The 13972-nt window shown below is 40.0% G+C and overlaps 1 protein-coding gene across 6 annotated transcripts in view; it reads right to left on the reverse strand.

Moving 5' to 3' along the window:
* Window positions 1-13972, reverse strand: part of IPO5 (importin 5) — a 65879-nt gene that overhangs the window by 8420 nt on the left and 43487 nt on the right. For all 6 annotated transcript variants that reach the window (XM_055245251.2, XM_055245254.2, XM_055245255.2 and 3 more), the window contains 10 exons: window positions 13611-13717; window positions 12203-12327; window positions 12021-12110; window positions 11757-11930; window positions 8518-8736; window positions 6722-6805; window positions 4850-4982; window positions 4639-4760; window positions 2434-2530; window positions 551-723 (listed from right to left, as the gene is read on the reverse strand). In XM_055245251.2, the coding sequence (XP_055101226.1) occupies window positions 551-723; window positions 2434-2530; window positions 4639-4760; window positions 4850-4982; window positions 6722-6805; window positions 8518-8736; window positions 11757-11930; window positions 12021-12110; window positions 12203-12327; window positions 13611-13717 (1324 nt within the window). The remainder of the gene's footprint in view (window positions 1-550; window positions 724-2433; window positions 2531-4638; window positions 4761-4849; window positions 4983-6721; window positions 6806-8517; window positions 8737-11756; window positions 11931-12020; window positions 12111-12202; window positions 12328-13610; window positions 13718-13972) is intronic.

A 13972-nucleotide genomic window follows, 5' to 3' on the forward strand; every position in this document is an offset into this window, starting at 1 on the left:
GACTAAAATACTAGAGTATTCAGAATTTCTTCTCTTTTTCCAAAGAATGCATGCTTCCATGCCGTTGCCCATATCATTCCCTCTACCTATACTGCCCTTCCAAGGCAAATTTACCCTCTTTAAAACAAACATAATAATACCAAAATATTACAACAAAAAATTTAACATTTTTATTTTTAAAAAAATCATACACTACAGCATATAAAAATTTATTTAGCTGGCTTATATCTGTAATCCCAGCACTCTGGGAGGCCGAGGTGGATCACTTGAGGCCAGAAGTTTGAGACCAGCCTGGGGAATATCTACTAAAAATACAAAAAGTAGCCACGTGTGGTGGCACATGCCTATAATCCCAACTACTTGGAAGGATGAGGCATAAGAATTGCTTGAACCCAGGAGGCGGAGGTTGCAGTGAGCTGCGATTGTGCCACTGCACTTCAGCCTGGGTGACAGAGCAATACTCTGTCTCAATTTTTTTTTTTTTACTTTTAGCAAGACTAATAAATGAACATACAACCTTATACTTATTTTTTAAGAGAAAAATACTCACCTTTGCAAAAGAATGCATTATTTCTGAGAGGACGTCTGAATCTGGTTCTGTACCAATGGCCTTAATTAGAGCATCACACATAAAATGCCACATCTGTGTGAGATACTCAGGACCACGGACTCTTGCACACTCCAGGAGGAGAGGCATGGATTCTGCTGCCGCCACTCGAACACGTTTCATTGTTAAGGAACCTCAAAAGACTGTTTATTATTTTGCTTAAATGTTAAAGGGTTCAATGCACTAATAGGAGTGCTAGGCAACTTCTGTTTATCTAAGATACCCAAGAGCTTGTGTTAAATATAAAGCATGTATAAAAATAGAAAAGACATACCTCCTGTCTCCTCTGTCACCTATAATAGTGGCAGGAATGAGTCCAGCAGCAGTGAAGGGCTGCCTACTGCTCAAATGTAAACCAAAATACAAAAATGACTATGAAAGGACCCACGACCATTAGCATGCCTCAAGGTGTACCTACCTCAAAACCTCAGGTAGTATCTGTTTCTAATAAATGCAACTGAAGCATTTCCCTGAAAAAAACTACCGAGGACCTCTTCCTATGCTGGCCTTTTCAGTTTTCAATAAAGATTAAATTGCCTTTCCCTATCTAATCTCATTTATAAAATAAGGCCTTGATAACTTCCTCTTAAAAGCAATCCTGCTTTGTCCTCTGGCATCCTGGGAAGTTAAGTCTTTGTTGGGTAAAAGCTGTCTTCTGTAAAGGATACCACTATAGGATACCATAAGAGGAATAATGACAAAGGGGCTTTGGAGTCAGGCAGATCTGGGTTTGTGTCTGGGCTCTACCACTCTTGTGTGTAAAGGCATAAAAATGTACCGGAAAATATTAATTATGACTATCATTACGTTGAGAAGGATACTGGAACGCAGATGTGGGTGGATCACCTGAGGTCAGGAGTTCGAGACCTGCCTGGCCAACGTGGTGAAAGCCTGTCTCTACTTAAAAACAAAAACAAACAAAAAATACAAAAAATTAGCTGGGCATGGTAGCGCATGTCTGTGATCCCAGCTACTCAGGAGGCTGAGGCAGAAGAATCGCTTGAACTTGGGAGGTGGAGGATGCAGTGAGCTGAGATCATGCCACTGCACTCCAGCCTGGGCAACAGAGTGAGACTCTGTGTCAAAAAAGAATGCAGATGTGCCAAGCGATGTTTCCCCCCAAAGGTGCTATCCACATTTGAAATGTAGGATTCTCACTGCTACAGAAAGCTGACCATCTATCAGTGGTTCTCTAATCTATTAAGACAGGTCTTGCCAGGCACAGTGGCTCAGGCCTGTAATCCCATAACTTTGTGGGGCCAAGGCAGGAGGACTGCTTCAGCCCAGGAGTTTGAGACCAGCCTGGGCAACATAGGGAGACCTTATCTCTACAAAAAAAAAAAAAAAAACATCATCATCATCATCATCAAAATCTAGCTGGGCTCAGTGTTGTGCACCTGGGTCCCAGCTACTTGGGAGGTTGTGGTTTCAGTAAGCCCTGATCACGCCACTGCACTCCAGCCTAGGTGACAGAGTGAGACACCATCTCTTAAAATAAAAGTCTTATTTTCTTAACATTTACCAAAAGATATTTGGGGAAAGTAGCAACTATATATAATTGTAATCATTTGCTAATTATCCTTAATTCCTTAAGTGGGCCACAGAAAGCTGACAAACATAGGATAGGTCACGTTTTCTTTTTCATGTTTTGGCACAAGTGGAAACAAAGGCACATGCAGAGAACCGAGTTTATCATCTCGAAGTACACTTAGTGCAAATACAATCAATCATGGTGAAGTCTACTTCAGTGAACACTGTCTAATACTCCAAGAAACTACAAGTTCACTAAATTTAGACATGTTTTGTATTCAAAAGTTGTAGGATATCATCGTGGAAATAAAATTTCAGTAAAGGGACCATCAGTTTGACAACCTGTTCGGTGTACTCCACAAAGCCTTCTTTTAACTCCTTAGCATAGCAAACCTGTAACCAAAGTATTGGGAGGAAATAAAGATTCATGTTAGTTTTCAAGCATTAATATTAACAAACAGCAAAATCATAAGGACTATAGGAGGTTGTATTTTGACTAGAACTACATTTAAAGTTGCATGTAGAACTGTCAAATTAGTCTTCCAACTAAAAAGTGTTTTAAAAGAAGGGTCATGAAATGATTGTAGTATTGGTGAGTGACAAAAAAAAAAGGAAATTATTGTTGTATATATTGTCCTTCAAAGGCTGGAATCATTCGTATTCCACTCAGCAAGTTTCAGCAATACATCAAACAAAATGTACCACTTAATTGAGGAAAAATCATTGTAAAAGATACAAAAAACCCTGAAACCATCAGTTAATTGTAGCATTTACTTTGTAAATCTGTAGAAAATGCTTCTGTTATTTTGTATTTTTAAAAAATCATGACTGGGCATGGTGGCTCATGCTTGTAATCCCAGCACTTTGGGAGGCTGAGGTTGGTAGATCACGAGGTCAGGAGTTCGAGACCAGCCTGGCCAACACAGTGAAACCCCGACTCTACTAAAAATACAAAAGTTAGCCAGGCATGGTGGCGGGTGCTTGTAGTGCCAGCTACCTGGGAGGCTGAGGCAGGAGAATCACTTGAACCCAGGAGGTGGAGGTGGCAGTGAGACGGGATGGCACCACTATACTCCAGCCTGGGTGACAGAGCTAGACGGATCGCGAGGTCAGAAGTTCGAGACCAGCCTGGCCAACATGGTGAAAACCCGTCTCTACTAAAGATACAAAAAATTAGCCAGGCGTGGTGGTGTGCGCCTATAATCCTAGCTACTTGGGAGGTTAAGGCAGGAGAATCGCTTGAACCCAGGAGACAGAGGCTGCAGTGAGCTGAGATCAAGCCATTGCACTCCAGCCTGAGCGACAGAGTAAGACTCTGTTTCAAAAAGCAAAAAAAAAAAAAAAAACCCCAAAAAACCCAATTGTTGCATTCTCTTCTACTACATCTAAAGATTAATTCTGTTTAAAGATGTTATTTGTATTTGCTCTCCAGTTGAGACAAGAGAAAAAACCCACAAATCCAAAGTGTTTATAATTTATAGATACTAAGTATTGAAGATGACAGTAAGAAATACACTTTTAAATGAACTAGAACATGTAATATAAATACAAAAAATAAAATTTAAGCGACTTTTATTTAGGTTTACTTAACTGCTAAATTTGTAATATACTATAATTTCTAAAATCTAATAAAAATAAGTATTGGCCAGGTGCGGTGGCTCATGCCTGTAATCCCAGGTCACGGCAGGCGGATCACCTGAGGTCAGGAGTTCAAAACCAGCCTGGCCAAAATGGTGAAACCCTATCTCTACTAAAAATACAAAAAGTAGCCAGCTGTGGTGGCAGGCGCCTGTAATCCCAGCTACTCGGGAGGCTGAAGCAGGAGAATCAACTGAACGCCAGAGGTGGATGCAGTGAGTCAAGATCATGCCACTGCACTCCAGCCTGGGTGAAAAAGAGAGACTCCATCTCAAAAAAAAAAAAAAAAAAAAAAAAAGAAAGTATTATCCTTCACTTTAAAACGCATGCTCATAAAGAAAACAAAAAGAAAACTAGGAACGAAACACACATATGCACACCATAAACACCATAAGGGACAATAACCAAACATTTTGATTTTCCTGCCATATCTATTTTTTTACACAATTGAAATCATACAAGTTTTGTTTTACATTAAATAGCATGAACACACTTCTGTTCATTTGTTTAAAAAACATTCCATGGCCACCTACTATAGACTAAGAACAAAACAAAAATCCTTCCCTCGTGTAGCTTATAAACTTTTCATAATGGCTGTATATTACTCCAAGGCACAGTAATTTATCATTCATCTTCCTACTAACAGGAATTTGGGCTATTTGTTGTTTTTTTGCTATTTAAAACAGCAGTGATAATGAAAGGTTTATCCATACGATTTCTTTTAAAATGGAAAGAAAACTTTACTTTTTAAGGAATATATTACTGGCTCTCCAAAGTAATTTCTTTAGCAGCTATCAAAAGCACTCATATGAAATGTATATAAGATGTAAAATAAAAGTTTAATAAAATCAGTACTCTCTCACCAACATCTGGCAAGCAGTTGATTTTTCTTCTAGTCCTGCAGTTTTAATACCAAAGCTTTGCTGATCTCCAAGGTTCACAAATTCCCAACCATCATCATCACTCATATTCTCCATGTCTTGGGCTATTAACGGAGAAGAAAACAAATGCATATTAAAAATAATAACAAAGAGAGAACTATTATAACCGATAGGTCCTTCTAAAGACACCTACTATCTAAAAGGGCTACTTCGGGCTTAATTGAAGCCGTCTTCATTAAAGGTCCCATAACCACTGGAAGGTATTGCTGAAATTCTTTTCCAAGGATTTTGCACATTCTGGCCCATGCTGAGATCATGTAAGAGATCTGGGGAAAAATTTTAAAATTAAAATAGATTAAAAAACAATGGGTAAACATGATAAAGCCATTTCTTTATTTCATAGAAACAATGTTTTATTGATATGTTCACAGTACTTTAAGCAGTAAGAGCATTTCTAAAGGTTATGTACTTAAAAGGTCCAGAATCAATAATGAAATTCCTGTGAACTCATTACACTGGGATATGGACAGCAGGTGAGGCAAAAGACAAAGACCAGAACCTTGGGTATTTCTTTCTACTTTCAGTAAGTGATAATAGTTTTCTTTCTAAGCATCTGAATCACCTAAATGAAACCAATCGCCTAAACAAAACCAAACATTTCACCAACTCCCAGTTACAAATTTTTTGAAGACAGAAATGTACTTTATCTGACTCTGTATCCCTATTGCCTGCCACTCCATTCATTAAACATTTATTAAAACCCAAGAAACAAAACATCCTTTTCTCTTAGCTGTTATAATTTTCTCGTAAGTGGCTGAATATATTTAAAACACCTCTTCTCCTATTACTGTGTTTACACAGACTTCATCATCTGCAAATTACCTAGAGAATCCGGTTCCATTCACCATCCCTGCAACCTAGAAAGTGATTCTTATCCCCTGATATCTGTCATCCACCTACCTATTTATCTATTGAGCATGCATGGACACATGCCCCACCTCTTAATGATTTCATATGTAAAAGTCCACCCACTCTTCAGATAGGTACTGGGTGTTTCTCACATGCCAGGCATTAAACTATATGCTGGCTGATACAAAGGTGAGCAACGCGCCTCGTCCTTACCACCCCTCCCTACAGCTTACAGTCCCCTCAGCCTCCCTACTGTCAGCAGTCTGCTAAGTATCCCTCCTGCCTGTTATCTCTGTACATACAAAACATACATGTATATTTGCATATCATTTTGCAAAGAAAGCAAACAACAACAAAACATGCTTTCTTTGCAAAATGGTATGTTTACCTATTTAAACTATTACAGTGTGGCTATGTAAAGTCAAAATTTAACTCAACAATTATTTATTGAGTGCCTTATTATATGTTAGGCGTTGGGAATACCATCAAGATATGACAAACATTTATGATGTTACTATAACAGTGTTGGCACTACCCACCATTGAGACTGAACAGATCAGGAAAATCTTGTAAAGGATGAGGAACATGAGCAAGCGTTAGCTGGGTGTGTATACCTATGTGTGTATGTGCGTGTGTGTCGAGAGGCAGGGGTTCCTCCTAATGAAATGCCTTTGTCTGTTCATCGGCAGAGAGGTAAGCAGTGTGTCCTGAGATTCTTGGGTTCTGTGTTTTCTGCTAGGGGAGGGAGGTCATGCAGCCCTCAAAGGGCTAGGAGACACCCAAATGGAGATGTCTATTACATGTTGGATAAACGAATCTTCAATTCTGAAGATCTGAAAGTTGCAAGCACACAGAGGAAACCGGAAGCCATGTCTGTGAGTGACACTGCTCCACAGGAGTGAGAAGATAAGAGAGCCTTGGACAGAACCCACAAACACCAAAACTTGAGTGAGAGTCAGAGAAAGCAAGAGCAACCTACAACAGACTGAGAAAAAGTAGCTTGAGAAACAGAAGGAAAATCAGTGAAGAATGTCTCTGCTAGCAGGGTTTGGTAGTATGTCAAGAAATCTATCACTCCTTTTGTTTTAAATATATTGAACCGTGTGCTGTCCACAACTCATTAGCAGATCAAAGCAAATGCATTAAGATCACTTACCTGAGGATCATCATCTTCCATATCATTGAAGTCTGTCTGGGTCTTTAACAAAAGCTGCATCACATCTGATGCATCCTGCATGAACTAGAGGAAAATATGTAGAGACACACTTGTTGATACTGAATTTTGTTTCCTGTGTAATTAGTAAAGCGTTGCCAAAAAATCGACTACATTGCCCACATAGGTCATAACTTCCAAAGATAAAACTATCATATTGAAAAATTCTCATCTATATTGTGACAGATTTAGTTCACTTTCTAGAAAAATATATTTTCCACTGAAGGGCAGTGAACTACAGTATAAAGGTACTTCTAATGGCATCAGGTGTTAGTCTATGGCTTACGCATTTCAAGCAGTAAAACCGAATTCAAATTCAGAAAGAAAATTTTGGATTGTTTATAGAATTCACTGCATAAAATTTTGTCTGTGATTTTCACTTAACTCTTTGCAGTTCTGGTAATCTCCATTGTATAGACAGGCAGCGTTTTAAAGAGACATTGAAAGCCAGATATATAGAGTATGGGACATAAAAATATTTTATTGGTATAAAACATACCAATGTTTTAGTGGTCAGTGTCTCACAGAAACCAGTTCCAAATATAAATTAATACTGATGCTGGTTTTGAAGAAGGCAAGACAGAGCTTCCCTGTTGATAATTCTGAGGGTCAGAACATGAGGGTTCAATGACAGAGAAACTTCGTTTGCATTAGCTTGAACAATTCTGAGATGTTGGCTGAGAAACACACTGGCCAATGGTCCTTGGTAACTATTTTCTGAAGATCTATATGCATAGATTTCTCTTAGAACACTTGATGCATTTTAGATTAATAGGAAAGCAAATGACATGTTTCCAAGCACATATTTAAAGGGAACAAACATGGATACTGATTTCTACACACCTCCCACGAGATGCACTGTGTGTGGTGGGGAAAGGAGGAGGCATCAAGAGCATAGCTGAGCTAAAAAGAAACCCTAATATTAACAACAAAAAGACGGGCTGGGCACGGTGGCTCACACCCGTGAGCAGATTGCTTGAGGTCAGGAGATCAGGGCTAGCCTGGCCAACATAGTAAAACCCCATCTCTACTAAAAATACAAAAATCAGCTGGCAGCGGTGGCAGGTGCCTGTAATGTCAGCTACCTGGGAGGCTGACGCAGGAGAATCGCTTGAACCCAGAAGGCAGAGGTTACAGTGAGCTAGATCATGCCAATGCACTCCAGCCTGGGTGATAGAGTGAGACTTGGTCTCAAAAAAAAAAAAAAAAAAAAAAAAAGAAAAACCAAACCAAACAAACAATGAAAAGATGAAGACAGGAATTAATCTGTATATAAAATAGGAGCAATGTGAAAGGAGTAAGGAAGAGTAAGGAAAAAAACAAGCATCCAGAAAACCATTTATCAGAAGGAAAAAATCCCTCTAGTACTCTCAATGCCTCCACAGCCAAGTTACATACAGTAAATTTAACATAACAGAAATTACTGGCCGGGCGCAGTGGCTCACGCCTGTAATGCCAGCACTTTGGGAGGCCGAGGCGGGCGGATCATGAGGTCAGGAGATCGAGACCACCCTGGCTAACATGGTGAAACCCCGTCTCTACTAAAAATACAAAAAATTAGCTGGGAGTGGTGGCGGGTGCCTGTAGTCCCAGCTACTTGGGAGGCTGAGGCAGGAGAATGGCGTCAACCGGGAGGCAAAGTTTGCAGTGAGCCAAGATATTGCCACTGCACTCCAGCCTGGGCGACAGAGCAAGACACCGTCTCAAAAAAAAAAAAAAGAAAGAAAGAAATTACTTACTTTTTCCTTCCCAACAGCCAGACCAATGAGGCTAATGCATTCAATAGTTTTTCCTCTCAGAAGTCTCAGTTCTTTTTGAACCGCATTCTCAACAATGTGCTTCAGTGATGGCATAAATAAATCATAGTAGGGGACAAATTTTTCTTCTGCAGTATCGGCAACTGATGCAATGGATGTCACAACTTGTTCCAAAACTAACTTGGTGCCTTTCTGAATCAACTAGAAGGAAGACACAAATTATTACTTCAAAGGAAAACTGGAAGAAGTATTTAAATTTACAATTACTACTCCCTTCAAGTTCTTGAATGCTTTTCTCAAACAGCTGAATGAGACCACCTCTCTAGAGGTAGAGATTGTAGGTTTTGGAGGAAATTTCTATAAAAAGAATCTATGTTGAACTATTTGAGATTTTTTTTCTCTCTTCTATTAACACAACACCCCTTACTCATTTTTGTCTCATCTCAAAGCACAGCTAATTCTTGAGTACAGATACGGAATCAAAATTTTTGTGTTCATCAACTTTAATGCCTACACTTCATACTCATTTTTTTCTTCACTGATTTCCTCTACTTATGATTATATTTTGTGCTGTCTTACTATGTCGTAAAGAAAATTCCCTCTTTGGCCCCTTCCTTTATTTTCTAACTCCCCCTCCCCAGAAGATCCCTCAAGGAACCTTGCTGCCTTCTCTTGCATTTCTCTTGCTGAAAACAGATGAGATGACCTTTTTCTCTGCACCAAAGATCTGGTGTTCTGACCCAGCTAGTAATAAATGCTTACTACCTATTTGCTGCTGGGCCCGTCCTGTCACCAGCAATATTTTACAGTAATTCTTCTGTAATCCCAGCACTCTGGGAGGCTGAGGCGGGTGGATCACCTGAGTCAGGAGTTCAAGACCAGCCTGGCCAACATAGTGAAACCCTGTCTCTACTAAATAAATAAATAAAAATCAGCCAGGTGTGGTGGCACACCCCAGTAATCCCATTACTTGGGAAGCAGAGGAAGGAGAATTGTTTGAACTGGGAGGCAGAGGTTGCAGTGAGCCAAGATTGCACCACTACATCTCAGCTGGGTTGACAAGAGCAAGACTCTGTCTCAAAAAAAAAAAAAAAAAAAGAGGAAGCCGGGCACGGTGACTCACACCTGTAATCCCAGGACTTTGGGAGGCACAGGTGGGCGGATGACTTGAGGTCAGGAGTTCAAGAACAGCCTAGCCAACATGGTGAAACCCTGTCTCCACTCAAAATACAAAAATTAGCCAGGTGTGGTGGTGCATGTCTGTAACACCAGCTACTCGGGAGGCTGAGGCAGGAGAATGGCTTGAACCTGGGAGACGGAGGTTGCGTTGTCGCACTCCAGCCTGGGCAAGACTCCATCTCAAAATAAAAATAAATAAATAAAATAAAATATTTATTGACTCATATGAACCTGACCCAGTTACTACTCCAGATTTTCATAATTCCCCACATCAACTACACCCACACTCTCAGCAGAGTTCTTTACCTTGTGTTACACATTCAACTATGTCTTGAGGAAGTTATCTTACTTCCTGCTTCTGCACCTCAGCCTCTGCTCCATGTTTAGTGTGGACTGTGCTGCTGGCCTCAGAGAAAATGTCTTTCCTCCTCCGCTAGGCTACCTTCTCTTTGCACAACTCTTCCTCGTGAACACTGTCCTCCTACCATCCCATCCCAACAACTCCTTCCACTTATCTTTAAAAACCCATATAGTGCCTCACTGCAGGAAGGAAGGACAGGGGTACACAGGGACTATCATACCACAGCCATCCACCCAAACCTGTAAAGTCATGTTGGATCCATCCATTACTGATTTAACCAACCAACCAATCTGCCTTCAACTTGGGTCCACCTCGGTCTGCCTTCGGGCACATGAATGATTCCTTTATTATATTCTTAGTCTGCTGTCATCTGATACTGAGAACTTGGGCCTTTGTTTATAAGTCCTCTGTCTTTGGCTTCTGAGACATTGCATTTCTTGTTTGTCTTGCTCTCTGACCAATCACCAGTGCTACGCAAACTGTGGTTTGTTAACTATTTGCTACCAGTTCATAATAAGTATAAGAATTGAGGGCATTAGAAACTTTTATAGCAATTTGAGAGCAGGTTTATATCTTTTATTTTCTATGCCTTCTATTCATTTCATTTTTATAGTAGTAATCCATTTTCATTGCATTTGACAATAAACTGGGCTAAAATCCTTGATTTTCGCATCTACATCTCTCACACACTGTGCTGGACTAACATAAGTCAATTGTTTTCAGGTTGCATCCCTTACTTCAGCTGTAACTATAATCATTTTTACTTGGATACTCAAAAATGACGTTGTTTCTACAACTTCTGTATTTCTGTCACTCTGGTTAGAATAGTCAACGATTTTTAATTTCTTCTCTTCCATCTTTTTTTTTTGAAACAGAATTTTGCTCTTACTGCCCAGGTTGGAGGGCAGTGGCACCACCTCAGCTCACTGCAACCTCTGCCTCCTGGGTTCAAGTGATTCTCCTCTCTCAGCCTCCCGAGTAGCTGGAATTACAGGCGTGTACCACCACACCCGGCTAATTTTGTATGTTTAGGAGAGATGGGATTTCACCATGTTGGCCAGGCTGGTCTCAAACTCCTGACCTCAGGTGATCCACCTGCCTCAGCCTCCCAAAGTGCTGGGATTACAGGGGTGAACCACCATGCCGGGCCCTTTCATCTTTTAAAATTCAAACTGCCAGAAACAAACTGTTAGTGCTTCCCATGAAGTGTCTTTTAGAATCACCTCTTCCACTATTACTATCTAAGCTCCCTGGACGATGACAGTATGATGGTCTTGCCTTACATCTTCTCCCTTTTTTGTGTATGCCTCACCCAATGCTACTACACTAATTTCTTAACATATGATCATTTCTTGCAGCATTTAAGAACATAGAATGGTTTTTCACACTTTACATAAATCAGAGTTCAAAAACTTCTCTGCCTTATTTTCAGGGTGATCCATATACACTGATTTTACCTGACCTTTAGCTGTATCTTTCCCAATTCCAATTATCAGCCCACATTTTGATCAAATCTGAATTTCTCTACTCATGATTCCACAACTCCGAATAGCCTCCTCAGTTTTTTTACTTTATATTCTTTATGGTCATGCTGCAAGTCCCTCTTTCTCCAGTTCTTACCCATCAAATCAACCCAAATTAATCTACAAACAGAAAGCAGCCTACGGATCTTAAAACTTACCTCTTGAAGCTTCAGTACCATAATGGAATGCAGATGTTTCACCAAATTATCCAAGTATGGAATAAGTAGTGACTTGGGACAGTCTTCAGTAAAGTTAATGAGGGCAGCAGCTGCATGGGCCTGCACACGTTGATTGCCTTGGTCTTCCATGGTCTGCAGCAGAGCTGCAATCACCTGTGAAATGAAACCAAACGGGCATACATGTTGAAATGTCCACCCCTCTTCCTAAAGTCTGATTTGGGTGTTTGAGGACTTGTTACTTACCTTCTCATGAAATTTCTTTTGGAAACCAGGTGCAAAATCTGTAGCCATCTGTCCCACGGCATTACAGGCTGCATACCTCACTCTTGGATGCTGGAAAACGTTTTCTTTCATTAGTAAAAGCAAGAAGGTTTCCACATGAAGCTACACTAATCATTTTGAATCAAATATTTACTGGTACTTACAGGATCCTGGAGAAAAAGTAAAACAAAATTTACAATCTCATTTAGAATTCCTTCCATTTGCTGGTGGCACCCTTCACCAATGGCAGATAAGGCCATCAATCCTGCATGCCGGTATTTCCAGTCAGCTACAGAAAAAAATTACAGATGGAATAGCAATTAGACACTATAAACATGTCATTCTGGTAGAGGGAGATGTATAAAGGTTCTTATTTGGAAAAGAGTAACAAAACTTTTTTGGAAAGGGTATATGTATATATAATATAAAAACATTTGTATATTTACTTTTTAGAAAAATGAACAGAAAAAGTGCGTGACTACTTGATTCTAAAAGTATGTATCAGGCCAGGCGCGGTGGCTCACACCTGTAAACCCAGCACTTTGGGAGGCCGAGGGAGGTGGATCACTTAAAGTCAGGAGTTCAAGACCAGCCTGGCCAACACGGCGAAACCCCGTCTCTACTAAAAATACAAAAATTAGGCCGGGTGCAGTGGCTCATGCCTGTAATCCCAGCACTTTGGGAGGCCGAGGCGGGCGGATCATGAGGTCAGGAGATCGAGACCACGGTGAAACCCCGTCTCTACTAAAAATACAAAAAAATTAGCCGGTCGTAGTGGCGGGCGCCTGTAGTCCCAGCTACTCGGAGAGGCTGAGGCAGGAGAATGGCGTGAACCCGGGAGGCGGAGCTTGCAGTGAGCCGAGACTGTGCCACTGCACTCCAGCCTGGGCGACAGAGCAAGACTCCGTCTCAAGAAAAAAAAAAAAAAAAGACAAATGAAAATAAAACATATACAACAATAAACTTTGGGATTGATATATATATTACAGGTACAAAGGTAACCGACCAAATATTAGGGAAATATTCATAGAAATAAAAAAGAAGGATGGCCAGGTGTGGTAGCTCATGCCTATAATCCAAGCACTCTGGGAGGCTGAAGCAGGAGGACTGCTTGAGGCCAGGAGTTTGAGACCAGCCTGGGCAACATGGCGAAATCCTGTGTCAACAACAACAGCTGCCCTCCAAGGCAGGTGGGCTTCCACCATCACCTCGGTCAGGGGCAAAAACAGAAAGAAAGAAGTGGTCTCTCTTTTGATAACATTAGATAGAATTTCTTCTTTTAAAAATAAAAGATATAGGGTGAAAGAAGAGTATATGATTCAAACATTCTAATATTCCATAAAAATTCAAATAACATCATTTTCAAATTCAAATCTAAATATTTTTGGCTAGGAAGTAAATCTGTACATTTTCTTTGGGATTGACAATTTTATTGGTAAAATAAATGAATTGGGTTAAATATGGATGATAAAAAGATAAAGATTAATTTTTAACAGTCTAAACATATCTTAGAATTTAAGCTTTAGAAAGGGCACAACTTCACTATTCTAGCATTTGAAGGACACAGCTTACGATTTTGAAGCATTTGCATAATGTGTTCCTTGATCATTGGCAGAACGAGCTTTCCACCAAGTCCACAAGCCATTCGGTCTAGAGCACTCTCGCCTGCAACTGCATTGCTAAACACATAAACAGAATTGTGTATTCAATATATCTGAAACACAAAAGAAATAGTATACTCTACAGACATACTTCTAACCATATTATTATTATTAAACTAAGACTGAGAAAGAATTCAAGCTGTCTTTAAATGTGGAATTGAAATTAGAGGTTAAAAACCCTACAGCTTAGAAAAGAAAAAAGAGTAAATGTTTTTATCATGATCCACCATAGTTTAGAAAGTCATGCCTGAATCTTATTTTTCTTTCTTTTTT

Source organism: Symphalangus syndactylus, chromosome 15 (genome assembly GCF_028878055.3).
Source record: "Symphalangus syndactylus isolate Jambi chromosome 15, NHGRI_mSymSyn1-v2.1_pri, whole genome shotgun sequence".
NCBI classification, from domain to species: Eukaryota; Metazoa; Chordata; class Mammalia; order Primates; family Hylobatidae; genus Symphalangus; species Symphalangus syndactylus.